The sequence below is a fragment of the Tachypleus tridentatus genome, chromosome 2 (assembly GCF_004210375.1).
Source record: "Tachypleus tridentatus isolate NWPU-2018 chromosome 2, ASM421037v1, whole genome shotgun sequence".
In the NCBI taxonomy this organism is placed as follows: domain Eukaryota; kingdom Metazoa; phylum Arthropoda; class Merostomata; order Xiphosura; family Limulidae; genus Tachypleus; species Tachypleus tridentatus.
Window position 1 is genome coordinate 146,662,960 of NC_134826.1, and position 20,353 is coordinate 146,683,312.

The 20,353-nt window shown below is 35.3% G+C and overlaps 1 protein-coding gene across 1 annotated transcript in view; it reads right to left on the reverse strand.

The window, feature by feature from the left end:
* The window catches only part of LOC143245323 (endoplasmic reticulum transmembrane helix translocase), a 75,699-nt gene extending 69,890 nt beyond the window's left edge, over positions 1-5,809 (reverse strand). Inside the window, exon 1 of the mRNA XM_076491529.1 lies at positions 5,489-5,809. Within this exon, the coding sequence (XP_076347644.1) occupies positions 5,489-5,761 (273 nt within the window). The 5' untranslated portion in view covers positions 5,762-5,809. The remainder of the gene's footprint in view (positions 1-5,488) is intronic.
* Between the last annotated feature and the right edge of the window lie 14,544 nt (positions 5,810-20,353).

Genomic DNA, 20,353 nt, shown 5'->3' on the forward strand with positions numbered 1-20,353 from the left:
TGATTACATCATGTGACACTATGTCACCAGATCCAGTCATGTTCACTAAGTATCTTAACAATTACTTAAGAGCAAAAGCTCTTATTATAAGGTTGTCATGTCTAAAGCACAACCCTCTTTCTTGCTGACTTTTCATAATCCAACTAAAATACGAGGACAATAGGTCTTCAGCACCTATTTCAACAGTCTGATCACACAGCAATCTATAGCTGACTTCAACAATATAGAATAACCAAATACCATTTCATTCTCAAGCTGCTTGATGTTAAACAGATGTCATGGAAGTAACCTGTGTATGCAAGGACTTGTATTATTTTTCTAAAGCACATGGACAGCTTTTAGCACTGACTTTTGTGTTCATGGATTCTCACTTCTCACAAGAAGTTTTATTTCACTCACCAAAGATTGATTACAAACTACTGCAAATCTCTTTTTGGATGGTGAAGTACCTCAAGCCGCTCCACATTCCTATACTTCCAAACTGCACTTAATTTGAATACAATGCACACTTCAAATACATAATATTTGTGTATCTGTTGGGTATTTTAATAGAAGTCACCACCTAAAAATTCTTAAAGCTTCATCAGAGGTTCCAAATAACGTTTCATATCTAATGCAACAGATGATGAGATGTTATATAACTAAGATTACAAAAATTTGATGAATAATTAGCTTCATGTATTACCACGTGTAAACATTTCAATGAAAAATTTCCAGAAATACTTAATACAACAATAGTTGTTTACAATCTATACAATATATAATGTACAAATGATGTGTGAATAAACAACTCTTTTTCAATTTACCCTTTCAAAATTGGATGAACATTATATTTGGGCAAATAAACAAACTTGTTAACACCGAATTTGTTATTATTTCTTAGACTTTAATTGCTCACTTAATGTTTCACTTCATAAGAGAGTTTCACTGAAACACTGATGGTACAAACTATTGAATGATTTAAATACGGTGTTTAGAGGTTTATTTCTAGTATTAAAATGCTTTTTATATCTGCATTACAGAAATAAGATATTTAGATTCGTAAAAGTAAAGGTTTAACATTAATAGAATAATTCCCATACTTAATGGGATTATTTAATCTGATTGGGGAAAACAAAAAGGTTTGAAAAAGAGTACATAACTTCTATAAAAAATACAGCTAATGAAACAGGAAATCAGGTCCGATAGGTCAATTTAATCTAATCCTGCCTATAAGAATTTCAAGTGTTGTGGCAACTGAGTATTGCTCATTGTTCTTGATGCAGAAGAATCACACGACTTGAACTAACTGTTCAAAACTGTTACGAGGTTTCAACAACATTACATATGGGTGATCTGTTTGAACGTTTGGACTAACTGTTCAAAACTGTTACGAGGTTTCAACAACATTACATATGGGTGATCTGTTTGAGCGTTAGGACTAACTGTTCAAAACTGTTACGAGGTTTCAACAACAATACATATGGGTGATCTGTTTGAACGTTAGGACTAACTGTTCAAAACTGTTACGACGTTTCAACAACATTACATATGGGTGATCTGTTTGAACGTTTGGACTAACTGTTCAAAACTGTTACGAGGTTTCAACAACATTACATATGGGTGATCTGTTTGAACGTTTGGACTAACTGTTCAAAACTGTTACGAGGTTTCAACAACATTACATATGGGTGATCTGTTTGAACGTTTGGACTAACTGTTCAAAACTGTTACGAGGTTTCAACAACATTACATATGGGTGATCTGTTTGAGCGTTTGGACTAACTGTTCAAAACTGTTACGAGGTTTCAACAACATTACATATGGGTGATCTGTTTGAACGTTTGGACTAACTGTTCAAAACTGTTACGAGGTTTCAACAACATTACATATGGGTGATCTGTTTGAGCGTTTGGACTAACTGTTCAAAACTGTTACGAGGTTTCAACAACATTACATATGGGTGATCTGTTTGAACGTTTGGACTAACTGTTCAAAACTGTTACGAGGTTTCAACAACATTACATATGGGTGATCTGTTTGAACGTTTGGACTAACTGTTCAAAACTGTTACGAGGTTTCAACAACATTACATATGGGTGATCTGTTTGAACGTTTGGACTAACTGTTCAAAACTGTTACGAGGTTTCAACAACATTACATATGGGTGATCTGTTTGAGCGTTTGGACTAACTGTTCAAAACTGTTACTGAGGTTTCAACAACATTACATATGGGTGATCTGTTTGAACGTTTGGACTAACTGTTCAAAACTGTTACGAGGTTTCAACAACATTACATATGGGTGATCTGTTTGAGCGTTTGGACTAACTGTTCAAAACTGTTCACGAGGTTTCAACAACATTACATATGGGTGATCTGTTTGAACGCTTAGACTAACTGTTCAAAACTGTTACGAGGTTTCAACAACATTACATATGGGTGATCTGTTTGAACGTTTGGACTAACTGTTCAAAACTGTTACGAGGTTTCAACAACATTACATATGGGTGATCTGTTTGAACGTTTGGACTAACTGTTCAAAACTGTTACGAGGTTTCAACAACATTACATATGGGTGATCTGTTTGAACGTTTGGACTAACTGTTCAAAACTGTTACGAGGTTTCAACAACATTACATATGGGTGATCTGTTTGAACGTTTGGACTAACTTTTCAAAACTGTTACGAGGTTTCAACAACATTACATATGGGTGATCTGTTTGAACGTTTGGACTAACTGTTCAAAACTGTTACGAGGTTTCAACAACATTACATATGGGTGATCTGTTTGAGCGTTTGGACTAACTGTTCAAAACTGTTACGAGGTTTCAACAACATTACATATGGGTGATCTGTTTGAACGTTTGGACTAACTGTTCAAAACTGTTACGAGGTTTCAACAACATTACATATGGGTGATCTGTTTGAACGTTAGGACTAACTGTTCAAAACTGTTACGAGGTTTCAACAACATTACATATGGGTGATCTGTTTGAACGTTAGGACTAACTGTTCAAAACTGTTACGAGGTTTCAACAACATTACATATGGGTGATCTGTTTGAACGTTTGGACTAACTGTTCAAAACTGTTACGAGGTTTCAACAACATTACATATGGGTGATCTGTTTGAACGCTTGGACTAACTGTTCAAAACTGTTCTGAGGTTTCAACAACATTACATATGGGTGATCTGTTTGAGCGTTTGGACTAACTGTTCAAAACTGTTACGAGGTTTCAACAACATTACATATGGGTGATCTGTTTGAACGTTTGGACTAACTGTTCAAAACTGTTACGAGGTTTCAACAACATTACATATGGGTGATCTGTTTGAACGTTTGGACTAACTGTTCAAAACTGTTACGAGGTTTCAACAACATTACATATGGGTGATCTGTTTGAACGTTTGGACTAACTGTTCAAAACTGTTACGAGGTTTCGACAACATTACATATGGGTGATCTGTTTGAACGTTTGGACTAACTGTTCAAAACTGTTACGAGGTTTCAACAACATTACATATGGGTGATCTGTTTGAACGTTTGGACTAACTATTCAAAACTGTTACGAGGTTTCAACAACATTACATATGGGTGATCTGTTTGAACGTTTGGACTAACTGTTCAAAACTGTTACGAGGTTTCAACAACATTACATATGGGTGATATGTAACTACTTCACTAATATTTGAGTGCATAAGCACTGGTGTGCAGATTACAAACATTAACTGGTTCTTTTGTGTCATGATAAGTCATGGCTTTGATGAAATACACGTATTATAATAACAATATAGTTATTACATTGTGTCATGATAAGTCATGGCTTTGATGAAATACACGTATTATAATAACAATATAGTTATTACATTGTGTCATGATAAGTCATGGGTTTGATGAAATACACGTATTATAATAACAATATAGTTATTACATTGTGTCATGATAAGTCGCGGCTTTGATGAAATACACGTATTATAATAACAATATAGTTATTACATTGTGTCATGATAAGTCATGGGTTTGATGAAATACACGTATTATAATAACAATATAGTTATTACATTGTGTCATGATAAGTCATGGCTTTGATGAAATACACGTATTATAATAACAATATAGTTATTACATTGTGTCATGATAAGTCATGGCTTTGATGAAATACACGTATTATAATAACTTGATGAAATACACGTATTATAATAACAATATAGTTATTACATTGTGTCATGATAAGTCGCGGCTTTGATGAAATACACGTATTATAATAACAATATAGTTATTACATTGTGTCATGATAAGTCATGGCTTTGATGAAATACACGTATTATAATAACTTGATGAAATACATGTATTATAATAACAATATAGTTATTACATTGTGTCATGATAAGTCATGGCTTTGATGAAATACACGTATTATAATAACAATATAGTTATTACATTGTGTCATGATAAGTCGTGGCTTTGATGAAATACACGTATTATAATAACAATATAGTTATTACATGTGTCATGATAAGTCGTGGCTTTGATGAAATACACGTATTATAATAACAATATAGTTATTACATTGTGTCATGATAAGTCGTGGCTTTGATGAAATACACGTATTATAATAACAATATAGTTATTACATGTGTCATGATAAGTCGTGGCTTTGATGAAATACACGTATTATAATAACAATATAGTTATTACATTGTGTCATGATAAGTCATGGCTTTGATGAAATACACGTATTATAATAACAATATAGTTATTATAATTTCAAACAAACCTAAAACTTCATTAGAACTCAAAGAAGTGTCTGCTTTTGAAAAAAAAAAATCCACCACTTTAATAACACTATGCATCAAACTTTTTACTTTTTCTTGTTCCTGGGCTGAAAGTGTTATTTCCCAATTACTTATGTCTAAAGTAAATGGAAAAGACCTATTTTTCTCTTCAAACTTTGCTTTTGTGACCTGGGAGCGTATAACAAAAACATGATGGGAGACTATTTGGGGGCTGACATGTGAAAGTGATTTACATTACAGTCACAAATCTCGAAAAACTACTCACTTCTAAACATTTTTGTATAACTTTAGTATAAATAGATGTAAATCTTGATTCATATGTTGTTTTATTCAGACCTTATGTAAATGAAAATGTGCACATTGCCCATTTTTACATATAAAACAGGTTAATTTCAACATTTCATTATCCAGGTCACAAAAACAAAGTTTGAAGGAAATAATGGCCATTTTCTGAACTTTTACAACATAAGCAATTAAGAAATAACACATACTATCCAGGAACAAAATGTGTGTTACATAATGTTATTAATGTAACTAAAAAGAAATAGTAACTAAAATTAACACCTAATAATAATTATGAGTTACAATTTAAATGATTGATAATTATAAATTAGAACTCAATTAAAATTTTATTGCATGTACTATTATTTTCATTAAATTAATCATTATTGATAATGTACTATACCTGAAACTAAGTTACTAATACTTACCGTGTTACATCCGAGAAGGCACCGAATGTGTACCGACCACTGGCAAAACAGACATGTCAGGATTTGGATAAGTCCCATACACGCTAATGCGATCATTCCTGCTTCAAAATTCTCATTTATACCATAAATAGCAGCCCACATGTAAAACCAAACTAAATAAAATACAATAAAAGGTCCTGTGTAACCATGCAGAAGAATGTGGCGATAATTGTGAAGTGATACAGATTTAACCAAATCGTCCACGCCAACAACAATTTCCGCCATGTTTACCATACGCAGGAAACAGGAAGCTGTGCTAACTCAGTGATCCTATGTCTCTATTCCCCAGAATTCAAATATTGTATTTCAATATCACCAAATTTTCAAAATTAATTTATCATAAATATTATACCATTAATATCACAGTAGAAAGTATAATCTAAGCAGACTATAGTTTATTTCATGTTTGTTATTCTAGTATGCGAAATAACTCAGCACTGTCGAATAGTTTACTTAAAATCCAGCCATTTAATTCCTTTAATTTGTTGGTTTCTTCGTGTTAGATACAAAACATTTCCTGTCAAAATCCTAAAATAAAAATTGCTTATTTTTTAAAACTAAAACATCTATGTGGCTTTCAAGTGAGTTTTTTTTGCAATTAACAAATCATTTGGAAAATTGGGCTAATAAACTGCATTTCATTAAGTTAATTATATGGGATAAACTCTGTTACGGCTGTCTTCATGGAAATCAACTCATTTGCTTTATGGGAGAAAGGGATCTCGGTTGTCAGTTTCTTAAGCCTAATACAGAGAAAAATTAAAGAACTAACTATGCTAACTACAAGAATATTAACATAAGTCAAAGAATGTAATCTTTACTCTGTACAGTTATTACTGATGTTTTAGTCCAAAGCTAAAGAGCGAGCTAACTGCGCTCTATTTGGTTAGTGTTCATGGATGTAAAGGAAAATTTCTTGTAATCGGGATTTGTTATAGACCATCAGGTAAGAATGTAGAAATTAATGAGAAATTCTGTAATGAATAGTAGATGAAAAATAAATTATTATTATTGGATATTTTAATTTCAAGGGTATTGATTGGAAAAATTTTGAGTCTGACAGTGAGGGAGATAGGTTTTTTGGAAACTGTTCAGTGGATGAGACGTGATCTAGCTTCTGATTGGATTAAAGCGTTGGGAATCTTGAACAGATGTGGGAAGTATTGAAGGAAAACTGATATGCATACAGAATATACATACAGAGAAAAGGGGCCCGGCATAGCCTAGCGCGTTAAGGCGTGCGCTTCGTAATCTGAGGGTCGCGGGTTCGCGCCAAACATGTTCGCCCTCCCAGCCGTGGGGGCGTTATAATGTGACGGTCAATCCCACTATTCGTTGGTAAAAGAGTAGCCCAAGAGTTGGAGGTGGGTTGTGATGACTAGCTGTCTTCCGTCTAGTCTTACATTGCTAAATTAGGGACGGCTAAAGAAGATTGCTCTCTTGTAGCTTTGCGCGAGATACAGAACAAACAAACATTGAGTAGTGAAGCGTATTATAAAATTGGCTAATGTTAGTCCAATATCTAAAGCAGGTGATGAACATTGTCTAGGCAATGACAGGCCAGTTGTGGATGTTTTGTAAGTTTGATTAATGATGCATTACATAGTCACTTAAATTAGACTCTGTAGTAATAAGGGCCTGGCATGGCCTAGCGCGTTAAGGCGTGCGCTTCGTAATCTGAGGGTCGCGGGTTCGCGCCCGAGTCGCGCCAAACATGCTCGCCCTCCCAGCCGTAGGTGCGTTATAATGTTACGGTCAATCCCACTATTCGTTGGTAAAAGAGTAGCCCAAGAGTTGGCGGTGGGTGGTGATGACTAGCTGCCTTCCCTCTAGTCTTACACTGCTAAATTAGGGACGGCTAGCACAGATAGCCCTCGAGTAGCTTTGTGCGAAATTCCAAAAAACAAACAAACAAACTATAGTGATAAAGAGTCAACATGGTCCCATTAAGGGAAAGTCTTGTCTAACAAATCTCCTAACATTCTTTGAGGATATTACTGGAAGAGTTGATGAAGAAAATACTGTGGATTTAGTTTACTTGATTTTCAGAAAGTATTTGATAAGGTTCCGCACAACTTGTTACAAATGTTAAATCTGTGGGTGTGGGGAAAATGTTACTAAATTGGCTATGGAATAGAAAACAGGAGGTTACAATAAACGGAGTTAGATCTGAGTGAATCACAGTTACAAGTCTCAGGGCTTTTTGTTGAGTCCTCTGCTGTTTGTTTATTATTGAGATTCAAATTGGAATGACTTTAAAACTTTTGAATTTTGCAGATGATATTGAGAATTTTTGGATGGTTAACTGTATCAAACAAAGATAATGCAGACTTACAGGAAGAGTTAGTTCATTTGATGCATTGGAAAAATACATGGTTTATGATGTTTGACTATGCAAAATATAAAGTGATGCATATAGGTTTTCACAATTCAAATTATTGTTCGAATCTAAATAAGAATATATTAAATACTGTGATTTAAGAAAAAGATGTTGGTGTTGTGACAGAAAAAATCACTTAAGTCATGTAAAGAATGTCTTGTAGCTAACAATAGGGCTAATAGGATTTTTTATAGCACCTACAGAAATATTGAGTATATTGTTTTGTTTGTTTGTTTTTTAAATTTCGTGCAAAGCTACTCGAGGCCTATCTGCGCTAGCCGTCCTTAATTTAGCAGTGTAAGACTAGAGGGAAGGCAGCTAGTCATCACTACCCACCGCCCACTCTTGTGCTACTCTTTTACTAACGAATAGTGGGATTGACCGTGAATTGTAACGTCCCCACGGTTAAAAGGATGAACATGTTTAGTGTGACGGTTATTCGAACCCGCTACCCTCATATTACGAGTCGAACGCCTTAACTCACCTGGCCATGCAGGGCTATATTGAATATAAGACAATGGATATTATCATTTCATTGTATAGATCACTTGTAAGGCCTCATTTAGAGTACAGTTTTAGGCTCTTTTCCTCAAGAAGGGCATTGAATTGTTGAATAAGGTTCAGAGAAGAGCCATTAGGACGTTACTTGGAATGGGAGGATTGTCATAACATCTCTAAACTTGCTTTTTTTCTGGAAAGAAGAAGGGTCAGAGAAGAGTCACTAGGACGATACTTGGAATGGGAGGATTGTCATAACATCTCTAAACTTGTTTTTTTTTTCTGGAGAGGAGAAGGGTCAGAGAAGAGCCATTAGGACGATACTTTGAATGGGAGGATTGTCATAACATCTCTAAACTTGTCTTTTTTTTTTTTTTGGAGAGGAGAAGGGTCAGAGAAGAGTCACTAGGACGATACTTGGAATGGGAGGATTGTCATAACATCTCTAAACTTGTTTTTTTTTTTTTTTGGAGAGGAGAAGGGTCAGAGAAGAGTGACTAGGACGATACTTGGGATGGGAGGATTGTCATAACATCTCTAAACTTGCTTTTTTTCTGGAGAGGAAAAGGGTCAGAGAAGAGTCACTAGGACGTTACTTGGAATGGGAGGATTGTCATAACATCTCTAAACTTGCTTTTTTTCTGGAGAGGAAAAGGGTCAGAGAAGAGTCACTAGGACGTTACTTGGAATGGGAGGATTGTCATAATATCTCTAAACTTGCTTTTTTTCTGGAGAAGAAAAGGGTCAGAGAAGAGTCACTAGGACGTTACTTGGAATGGGAGGATTGTCATAACATCTCTAAACTTGCTTTTTTTCTGGAGAGGAAAAGGGTCAGAGAAGAGTAACTAGGACGTTACTTGGAATGGGAGGATTTTCATAACATCTCTAAACTTGCTTTTTTTCTGGAGAGGAAAAGGGTCAGAGAAGAGTCACTAGGACGATACTTTGAATGGGAGGATTGTCATAACATCTCTAAACTTGTTTTTTTTTTCTGGAGAGGAGAAGGGTCAGAGAAGAGTCACTAGGACGATACTTGGAATGGGAGGATTGTCATAACATCTCTAAACTTGTTTTTTTTTTTTTTGGAGAGGAGAAGGGTCAGAGAAGAGTCACTAGGACGATACTTGGAATGGGAGGATTGTCATAACAACTCTAAACTTGCTTTTTTTCTGGAGAGGAAAAGGGTCAGAGAAGAGTGACTAGGACGATACTTGGAATGGGAGGATTGTCATAACATCTCTAAACTTGCTTTTTTTCTGGAGAGGAAAAGGGTCAGAGAAGAGTCACTAGGACGTTACTTGGAATGAGAGGATTGTCATAACATCTCTAAACTTGCTTTTTTTCTGGAGAGGAAAAGGGTCAGAGAAGAGTCACTAGGACGTTACTTGGAATGGGAGGATTGTCATAATATCTCTAAACTTGCTTTTTTTTTGGAGAGGAAAAGGGTCAGAGAAGAGTCACTAGGACGTTACTTGGAATGGGAGGATTGTCATAACATCTCTAAACTTGCTTTTTTTTCTGGAGAGGAAAAGGTCAGAGAAGAGTCACTAGGACGATACTTGGAATGGGAGGATTGTCATAACATCTCTAAACTTGCTTTTTTTTCTGGAGAGGAGAAGGGTCAGAGAAGAGTCACTAGGACGTTACTTGGAATGGGAGGATTGTCATAACATCTCTAAACTTGCTTTTTTTCTGGAGAGGAAAAGGGTCAGAGAAGAGTGACTAGGACGATACTTGGAATGGGAGGATTGTCATAACATCTCTAAACTTGCTTTTTTTCTGGAGAGGAAAAGGGTCAGAGAAGAGTGACTAGGACGATACTTGGAATGGGAGGATTGTCATAACATCTCTAAACTTGCTTTTTTTCTGGAGAGGAAAAGGGTCAGAGAAGAGTGACTAGGACGTTACTTGGAATGGGAGGATTGTCATAATATCTCTAAACTTGCTTTTTTTCTGGAGAGGAAAAGGGTCAGAGAAGAGTCACTAGGACGTTACTTGGAATGGGAGGATTGTCATAACATCTCTAAACTTGCTTTTTTTCTGGAGAGGAAAAGGGTCAGAGAAGAGTCACTAGGACGATACTTGGAATGGGAGGATTGTCATAACATCTCTAAACTTGCTTTTTTTCTGGAGAGGAGAAGGGTCAGAGAAGAGTCACTAGGACGTTACTTGGAATGGGAGGATTGTCATAACATCTCTAAACTTGCTTTTTTTCTGGACAGGAAAAGGGTCAGAGAAGAGTCACTAGGACGATACTTGGAATGGGAGGATTGTCATAAAATCTCTAAACTTGCTTTTTTTCTGGAGAGAAAAAGGGTCAGAGAAGAGTAACTAGGACGTTACTTGGAATGGGAGGATTTTCATACCATCTCTAAACTTGCTTTTTTTCTGGAGAGGAAAAGGGTCAGAGAAGAGTCACTAGGACGATACTTGGAATGGGAGGATTGTCATAACATCTCTAAACTTGCTTTTTTTCTGGAGAGGAGAAGGGTCAGAGAAGAGTCACTAGGACGTTACTTGGAATGGGAGGATTGTCATAACATCTCTAAACTTGCTTTTTTTCTGGAGAGGAAAAGGGTCAGAGAAGAGTCACTAGGACGTTACTTGGAATGGGAGGATTGTCATAACATCTCTAAACTTGCTTTTTTTCTGGAGAGGAGAAGGGTCAGAGAAGAGTGACTAGGACGATACTTGGGATGGGAGGATTGTCATAACATCTCTAAACTTGCTTTTTTTCTGGAGAGGAAAAGGGTCAGAGAAGAGTGACTAGGACGATACTTGGAATGGGAGGATTGTCATAACATCTCTAAACTTGCTTTTTTTTCTGGAGAGGAAAAGGGTCAGAGAAGAGTCACTAGGACGATACTTGGAATGGGAGGATTGTCATAACATCTCTAAACTTGCTTTTTTTTCTGGAGAGGAGAAGGGTCAGAGAAGAGTCACTAGGACGTTACTTGGAATGGGAGGATTGTCATAACATCTCTAAACTTGCTTTTTTTTTTTGTGGAGAGGAAAAGGGTCAGAGAAGAGTCACTAGGACGATACTTAGAATGGGAGGATTGTCATAAAATCTCTATACTTGCTTTTTTTCTGGAGAGGAAAAGGGTCAGAGAAAAGTGACTAGGACGATACTTGGAATGGGAGGATTGTCATAACATCTCTAAACTTGCTTTTTTTCTGGAGAGGAAAAGGGTCAGAGAAGAGTCACTAGGACGTTACTTGGAATGGGAGGATTGTCATAACATCTCTAAACTTGCTTTTTTTCTGGAGAGGAAAAGGGTCAGAGAAGAGTCACTAGGACGATACTTGGAATGGGAGGATTGTCATAACATCTCTAAACTTGCTTTTTTTCTGGAGAGGAGAAGGGTCAGAGAAGAGTCACTAGGACGTTAGTTGGAATGGGAGGATTGTCATAACATCTCTAAACTTGCTTTTTTTCTGGAGAGGAAAAGGGTCAGAGAAGAGTCACTAGGACGATACTTGGAATGGGAGGATTGTCATAACATCTCTAAACTTGCTTTTTTTCTGGAGAGGAGAAGGGTCAGAGAAGAGTCACTAGGACGTTACTTGGAATGTGAGGATTGTCATAACATCTCTAAATTTGCTTTTTTTGTGGAGAGGAAAAGGGTCAGAGAAGAGTCACTAGGACGATACTTGGAATGGGAGGATTGTCATAACATCTCTAAACTTGCTTTTTTTGTGGAGAGGAAAAGGGTCCGAGAAGAGTCACTAGGACGATACTTGGAATGGGAGGATTGTCATAACATCTCTAAACTTGCTTTTTCTTCTGAGAGAAAAGGGTCAGAGAAGAGTCACTAGGACGTTACTTGGAATGGGAGGATTGTCATAACATCTCTAAACTTGCTTTTTTTCTGGAGAGGAAAAGGGTCAGAGAAGAGTCACTAGGACGTTACTTGGAATGGGAGGATTGTCATTACATCTCTAAACTTGCTTTTTTTCTGGAGAGGAAAAGGGTCAGAGAAGAGTCACTAGGACGATACTTGGAATGGGAGGATTGTCATAACATCTCTAAACTTGCTTTTTTTCTGGAGAGGAGAAGGGTCAGAGAAGAGTCACTAGGACGTTACTTGGAATGGGAGGATTGTCATAACATCTCTAATCTTGCTTTTTTTCTGGAGAGGAAAAGGGTCAGAGAAGAGTCACTAGGACGTTAATTGGAATGGGAGGATTGTCATAACATCTCTAAACTTGCTTTTTTTCTGGAAAGGAGAAGGGTCAGAGGGGTTTGATTGAAGTGCTCAATATCAATTAGTGCTTAACAGTGAAAATAATAGTACAAGGGGCTATAAATTCAAATTTTGGCAGTATAGGGGTTATCTACAGTTCAGACAGTATTATTTTCCAAATCTGTGAGGTTGGCTTTTGGAATGGGCTGCTTTCAATGAAAGTGGAGGCAGAAAATTTAATTGAGTTCAAGAAAAAATTGATACATTTATGAGTAGCAAGTGTGGATTATAGTTGGGACCTAGAAGGGACAGATGGGCTAATAATAATAATAATAATAATAAACTCCTTTCTGTTACTTCAAAATTTTATGAAATTTATTTACTTTCCGGAATTGAGACTCAGATTTTATCATTATAAATAGATAAACTTAGCGCTGGTTCATTGGTGGAATCTTTGAGTCTTGGATTTCTCATCTTAACAAAAAGGACATTGATTATTGTAAAGTGTTCGAAAGAGGGTTTCAAGAATAATTTCTTGGATATAGAAGCTGTTATGTAAGGAGGGATAAAATTCTTAAATTACTTTTCTTTTGGGGGAAAGTTCAGAAGAGGTAGTTTGAAATGCTCAAAATTGCAGAGGTAATAGATAGAAATGATACATCATCTGTTTTAATAATTAATGGTAGAACGTGGTAGGACTAATAAACACTTAGTAGAAGTCGTCTACAAAGTGGACAACATGATTTTATTTTTCTAACAGAGTGTTCAGTTTTTATAATAGATTTTTTTGAGATACAACAGGATTAGTAAAGCTCAAGACAAGTCTGAGCTCCGGTGAGATAAAGAAAGATAAGATTGTTCGATGAAATAAATGAAACAGCCACAATGCGCGAAAGGGTACCTTGTTATCCTTAAAACGTTTGCAGTTTTGTTGAGGAGGAAAATGATATTTTGTTTAAAACGTGAAAATAACTACGTACGTACAGATTTACTTGCTTGAGTGTTCCATTCAATTAATATATCTCAAAATAAATCTACTTCCACTTAAACCAATTTATGCTTCTATTAAGTTGCCGTAAGCAGTAGTGGAGGTTAAAACTTTATGAGCTTCCAGTGGAACAGCTGAATCACAACGCTAGAAACCGTGTTTCGATACCAATAGTGGGCACAGCACAGATGACCCATTGTGTAGTTTTGTAGTACTAAACAAACAAACAATTTACGGGAGTTTTAAGAAGGCGAAGAGATGGTTTCCTGAAAATTAAAGGGTAGTCTTGAATTTCTTGTTTGAAGTTATATGTTATACACAAAGCAACAAAGTGGGTTATCTGGGTTCTGCTCAACACGAGTATCGAAACCTGAATTCTAGTGGCTTAAGTAAGCAGACATATAGCTGTGTCACTGGGGGGCAGATAGCCCTGAAAAACCAATTAAATTATCTCTTGTTATTCACAGGTTATGTTATCACAGAAATAAGATATTTTATTCGGGTTGTGCTAAGTGACTCGTACACCGAATCTGAAAAGTTGCAATATCTAAAATCAATAAATATTTCAATCAGCACTATATATATAACTAATCAGCATTATCAATAATTACCATAAAATAATCGCCTATGGCAATATTTCGTTTATATAGTTTAATTTTTGTATGGAATTTCAGTAATAATATAGTATTGATACTTATGTTTATATATAAGACACCAATGGTCATTGCAATAATCGTTTACACTAAAACCCGAACAACCCAGCAACAAATGACAAAATATTACTGTTATATCTGTTCGTTCCAGCACAAGTATTTCAGAGACATTTCTTCCAGGTTTTAATTATTTTATTAACAAATTATATTGCTAGACTTAAAATATTAACCATTTTTGTGAATAAGTTGAATTCACTGATCCTTCGAATTTGAGGAAACTTTAGCATTGACCTTAAAAGAGCTAAATATAAAAATCGTATTGTATACTAAAGCACAATTAATGGCTAAATAATGTAATTGGGTTAATAACGTATTAAAGTTTGTTTTTAAACATTTTTGATGCGTCGCGTCATCTGTTGAGAATGATTGAAACTTATAATCTTATTAATCAGACGATAACATATGGTGTTATGTATACCTTACACTCACATTTAATTGTAAGATTGCTAATGTATTATTGATTTCAGACTGTACGATAGGGTAGTGTGACAGATGTTTAGCTATATGTATCATAATTATAAGCGATGTATGATTTAAAATTTGTAGTTGCACAGAATGATACACTATGAAACGACCAGGAAAGGTTTAGTTTTGTATTTTAAATAAAATCGTTTTCAATGTTTGCTTCAAGCTAAACAACAGGTTATTTGTGCTCTGCTCACCACGGGTATCGAAACCAAATTTCTATAGTTGCAAATCCGTAGCTATATCACTTTAACACTGGCGAGCGAAATGGTTCTGAAGTCATTTACTTTGCAATCAACTTTATTGTTGTTCAAATACCGGTAATTATTTTTTACCTATAAAAAGTCGGTTTCTATCTGGTATACAATATAGAATCACCAATTATCGAGATAGAACTTTCGTAGCTGATTGTCTATCAAGTGTAATGTTAATTACTTAGATGGATTACTACAAACTGTTCTCCAAAAGTCACGTTTCTGACAAATCGTTTGCTTAGTAACGCATTGTTCTATCGTTTGCTTGTATAAAAACGCAACCTCACAAAATCTGCGAATAAAAAAAAATGTTCTTAAACGGTCGCACCAGCTGTTTCAATAATTTATTTAATTTTTTTTTTGAAAAATGCTTAATTGGTGGAACGTTACTTGCAAGTAACAACAAGAGTGACATGTTTGTTTGTTTTTGAATTTCGCGCAAAGCTACTCTTTTACCAACGAATAGTGGGATTAACCGCATATCATAACGCCCCCACGGCTGAAAGGGCGAGCATGTTTGGCGCGACGGGGATGCGAACCCGCGACTCTCAGATTACGAGTCGCACGCCTTAACACGCTTGGCCATGCAGAGTGACATGTAACGATTTTTAACTGACGATTTGCATAATGTAAACGTAAAAGATTTATGTCATCATTAATAGAACCTCGGATAAATGTGCAATTTGGATATAATGTCATACTTGATAACCGTTATTCGTCTATAACTTTTTTGCAGGACAAAGAGATCGCACAAAGCACGTTTTACGCCAAATTATAATCTACTAAAGACCTGGTTTAATATTTTAGTTTTATGGAACTTGATCTAAAAACAACTTTATCTACTTATTATTTTCTTACAAAATATAGAAAATCTACTGAGTTTTCAGATGTTATGCATTTTTTAAAAATGTGTCTTTAATTCATATAAAACACACGCACTTCTTGCAGAACTAGGCTAAAGTTGTTTTCATGTGTCTTTAATTCATATAAAACACACGCACCTCTTGCAGAACTAGGCAAAAGTTGTTTTCATGTGTCTTTAATTCATATAAAACACACGCACCTCTTGCAGAACTAGGCTAAAGTTGTTTTCATGGAGAAATATTTGCGATCTTAAGAAAATTATTAGTTTATTTCCAGGCCTTAATTGCGACAATTATAAAATCAGTATCAGTTTCTTCTTTGTGTTCACTGAAGCTAGTTTACATTTTAGCCGTCCTTAACTGACTATAGGGAAGGCAACTAGTCTGTTTTTGTTTGTTTTTTGAATGTTGCGCAATGCTACTCGAGGGCTATCTGCGCTAGCCGTCTATAATTTAGCAGTGTAAGACTAGATGGAAGGCAGCTAGTCATCATCACCCACCGCCAACTCTTGGGCTACTCTTTTACCAACGAAAAGTGGGATTGACCGAACATTATAACGCCCCCACGGCTGAAAGGGCGAGCATTTTTGATTTGACGGGGATTCGAACTCGCGACCCTCAGATTACGTGTCGAGTAGGCTGATAGCCCTTGTGTAGCTTTGCGCGAAATTCAAAACTAACAAACAAACAAATCTTCGTCTCGTTTTTAGTGATTGTCGTCTTCTTGTCGCCATTTGTGACAAAATTTAAAATCAGTTTTTTCAATGAACCTAACACTGAATGTCGAAGAAGTTACTGTAATTCATGATCATGTTTGATGTCAATCTTTTTTGTATACGAACACTTTGTTTCGGAACATGACTTCTGTATGAGTAATTTTATGGGTGTAAAAATTTATGTTTTGGATCAGAGGCGTATCTAGGGTTTTCAGCGCCCGGGAACAAAGCCAGTTTTCGCGCCCCCTCGTGACAAAATGTAAGCCATAATTCCTAATTATGTAACATCAGTTTGGCGCCCCCAACCCCCAGCTACGCTACTGTTTTGGAAGTTATTAAAGAAAGATAAATTCAATTCAGTTAGGGGAAGTAGTAACAATAAGCTCTTTGCTCTTTGTTAACCACCGATGCCATAGCATCAAAATTTAGGCCTATTCATTAAGATAACCGTTCTTATTATGAAATGATGTTCTTTATCTGTGGGCCCGGCACGGCCAGATGGGTTAAGGCGCTCGACTCGTAATCTGAGAGTCACGGGCTCGAATCCCCGTCGCACTCAACATGCTTGCCCTTGCAGACGTGGGGGCGTTATATGTGGCGGTCAATCCCACTATTCGTTGGCGGTGGGTGGTAATGACTAGCTGCCTTCCCTCTAGTCTTACACTGCTAAATTAGGGACGGCTAGCGCAGATAGCCCTCGTGTAGCTTTGCACGAAATTAAAAAAAAGAAAAAAAAAGAAATAAATTAATTACCTGTACATTAATTATAATATAATGTTGAAACAAGAAACGTTTGTTATTTTAACAAATATCAAATAAAATTAGGACGTCTTATTAAAGATGAAGAGGACCTGAAAATTACTTTCAGTTTTGCGCCAATTAAAACAGTTCACAATGTACTTCCGCTACCAAGTTCACTATTCTATCGCGAGAGGTCTCTTTGTAAGGTGATTGCGCGGTGTATGAAGCTGGTTAAATTATTTACAAACTAATATATACGTTGTCATGATATAAATAGTTTTATTTCTAATAATCAGTCAATAATCATTTGAGTATCTATTAATTCTTTCATAAAAAATGAGATAAAACATATTGGTTTGACAGCAGTCAAGTGCACATGTTCCCCGCAGGAACAGCGATAAGTCTTTAGATTTACAACGCTAAAATAAGGGGTTCGATTCGCCTCGATAGAACAGCAGATAGCCCAATGTGGTTTTGCTATAAGAAACACACACACAACTGCACATAAACGATTCAACATTTACTATTTCTACATGGCACACGCGTTCAACGCACGAAGAAGACATAAAACCCACAACAGGTCAGACGAGGGGGTCACCTACGAAGTCGAACAAATATTAATATACATTTAGATATTTAGTAATACTACACGACACTTAAGTCACATTAGTACTTACATTATACGTTGTTCAAAAGTCATATTAGTATCTAACTTGTAGGTAGTTTAAAAGTCACATTAATACTTATCTTGTACTCAGTTTAGAAGTCATATTGGTGCATATCGTGTACTCATTTTAAAATTCACATTAGTACTTACCTTATACGTATTTTAAAAGTCACATTAGCACTTACCTTGTACTCAGTTTAAAAGTCACATTAGTACTTACCTTATACGTAGTTTAAAAGTCACATTAGTACTTACCTTGTACTCAGTTTAAAAGTCACATTGGTACTTACCTTATACGTAGTTTAAAAGTCACATTAGTACTTACACAATACGTAGTTTAAAAGATCAAGATAACTATTAGAACATAATATGTAATAAGATGTGAATATAATCATCGTCCTATTAATTGCGGACAGTGTGTATTGTTAAACATAGAACTACCAACAATGTATATTGTTAAACATAGAACTACCAACAATGTATATTGTTAAACATAAAACTACCAACAATGTATATTGTTAAACATAAAACTACCAACAATGTATATTGTTAAACATAGAACTACCAACAATGTGTATTGTTAAACATAAAACTACCAACAATGTATATTGTTAAACATAGAACTACCAACAATGTATATTGTTAAACATAGAACTACCAACTATGTATATTGTTAAACATAGAACAACCAACAATGTATATTGTTAAACATAGAACTACCAACAATGTATATTGTTAAACATAGAACTACCAACAATGTATATTGTTAAACATAGAACTACCAACTATGTATATTGTTAAACATAGAACAACCAACAATGTATATTGTTAAACATAGAACTACCAACAATGTATATTGTTAAACATAGAACTACCAACAATGTATATTGTTAAACATAGAACAACCAACAATGTATATTGTTAAACATAGAACTACCAACAATGTATATTGTTAAACATAGAACTACCAACAATGTATATTGTTAAACATAGAACTACCAACAATGTGTATTGTTAAACATAGAACTATCAACAATGTATATTGTTAAACATAGAACTACCAACAATGTATATTGTTAAACATAGAACTACCAACAATGTATATTGTTAAACATAGAACTACCAACAATGTGTATTGTTAAACATAGAACTATCAACAATGTATATTGTTAAACATAAAACTACCAACAATGTTTATTGTTCAACATAGAACTACCAATGGCGTATATTGTTAAACATGTTTATTGTTAAATATAGAACGACCAGCGGTGTCGATCATTTCAGATAAAATGAAATATTACTTCACAAAATGCCAAAAAGCACCTTTAGAAACATTTATATCTAGATTAGGCTTGGTTTAACGCAAGCCACGTCATGTATAGATAGTATATGAACACTCATAAATAACTGAACATCTAACACGCTTATCTTAACGTTTCCAATCGTTGAATGTATTTACACACGGTTTTTATCGCCGTATAGAATAACCTATGAATTTCACTGTTAATTATTAACACGCTTAAATGCGCGAAACATGACTGAAAGTATTCATTCCCAGCATCTTGTTTGTAGTAAATTGTAGCAGATCATATTATATTGAATATTTCCATAATAAACTGTTAATTAGATATAAATGTATTTATAAAATACAGACCAGTGACATTTTCTTCTAGATATGTTTGTTATACATAAGTTTATGACCAAATGTATGCGTCCTTCCTTTTGTTCTATATTAGATCTTCAATTCAGAGGATTCTAAAGTGGGATTGGTCGTAACCAAAGTCTCGAGATCAGTGACGAAACGAGAACATAACCTGGATAGCCTTTCGGTCTTCCACAAATTATTTGAGGCTCAGTATGCTGTCAGAAATATACATTTGTCTGTCATAATAATTGAGGATAAGTTCCATATGCATTAATAGTCATTGTCACCCGTCAAACTTCTCAAAGACAAGTTATATGTGATAGTGACAACGTGATTAAAGAAACATGATGGTTTACTTTGTTTTCCTACTGACGGTATGTATTGTATATTGTTTGAATAGTGTCTAAATTCAATGTATTGAAGTGAGTATTGTTTAGAGCTAAGAACAGAGTATTTGCGCTACACCCACTGTGATCCACGAAACCTAGTTTTACTACTGAGCCCCGGGCCATAACGGAAAGTGATTAATTAACACTTACAAATCACAGAACTGCCATTATAAAAATGTTTGTGTTTTTAGTACATAACACGTGCTAGAAACATGTTTTATACTGGTATAGTTTGTATTAAGAATTGTTTAATCAACGTCGGATGTTCGTGTTCGCATTAGGTTTTAGAATGTACAATGACTACCTCGAAATGGCAGATG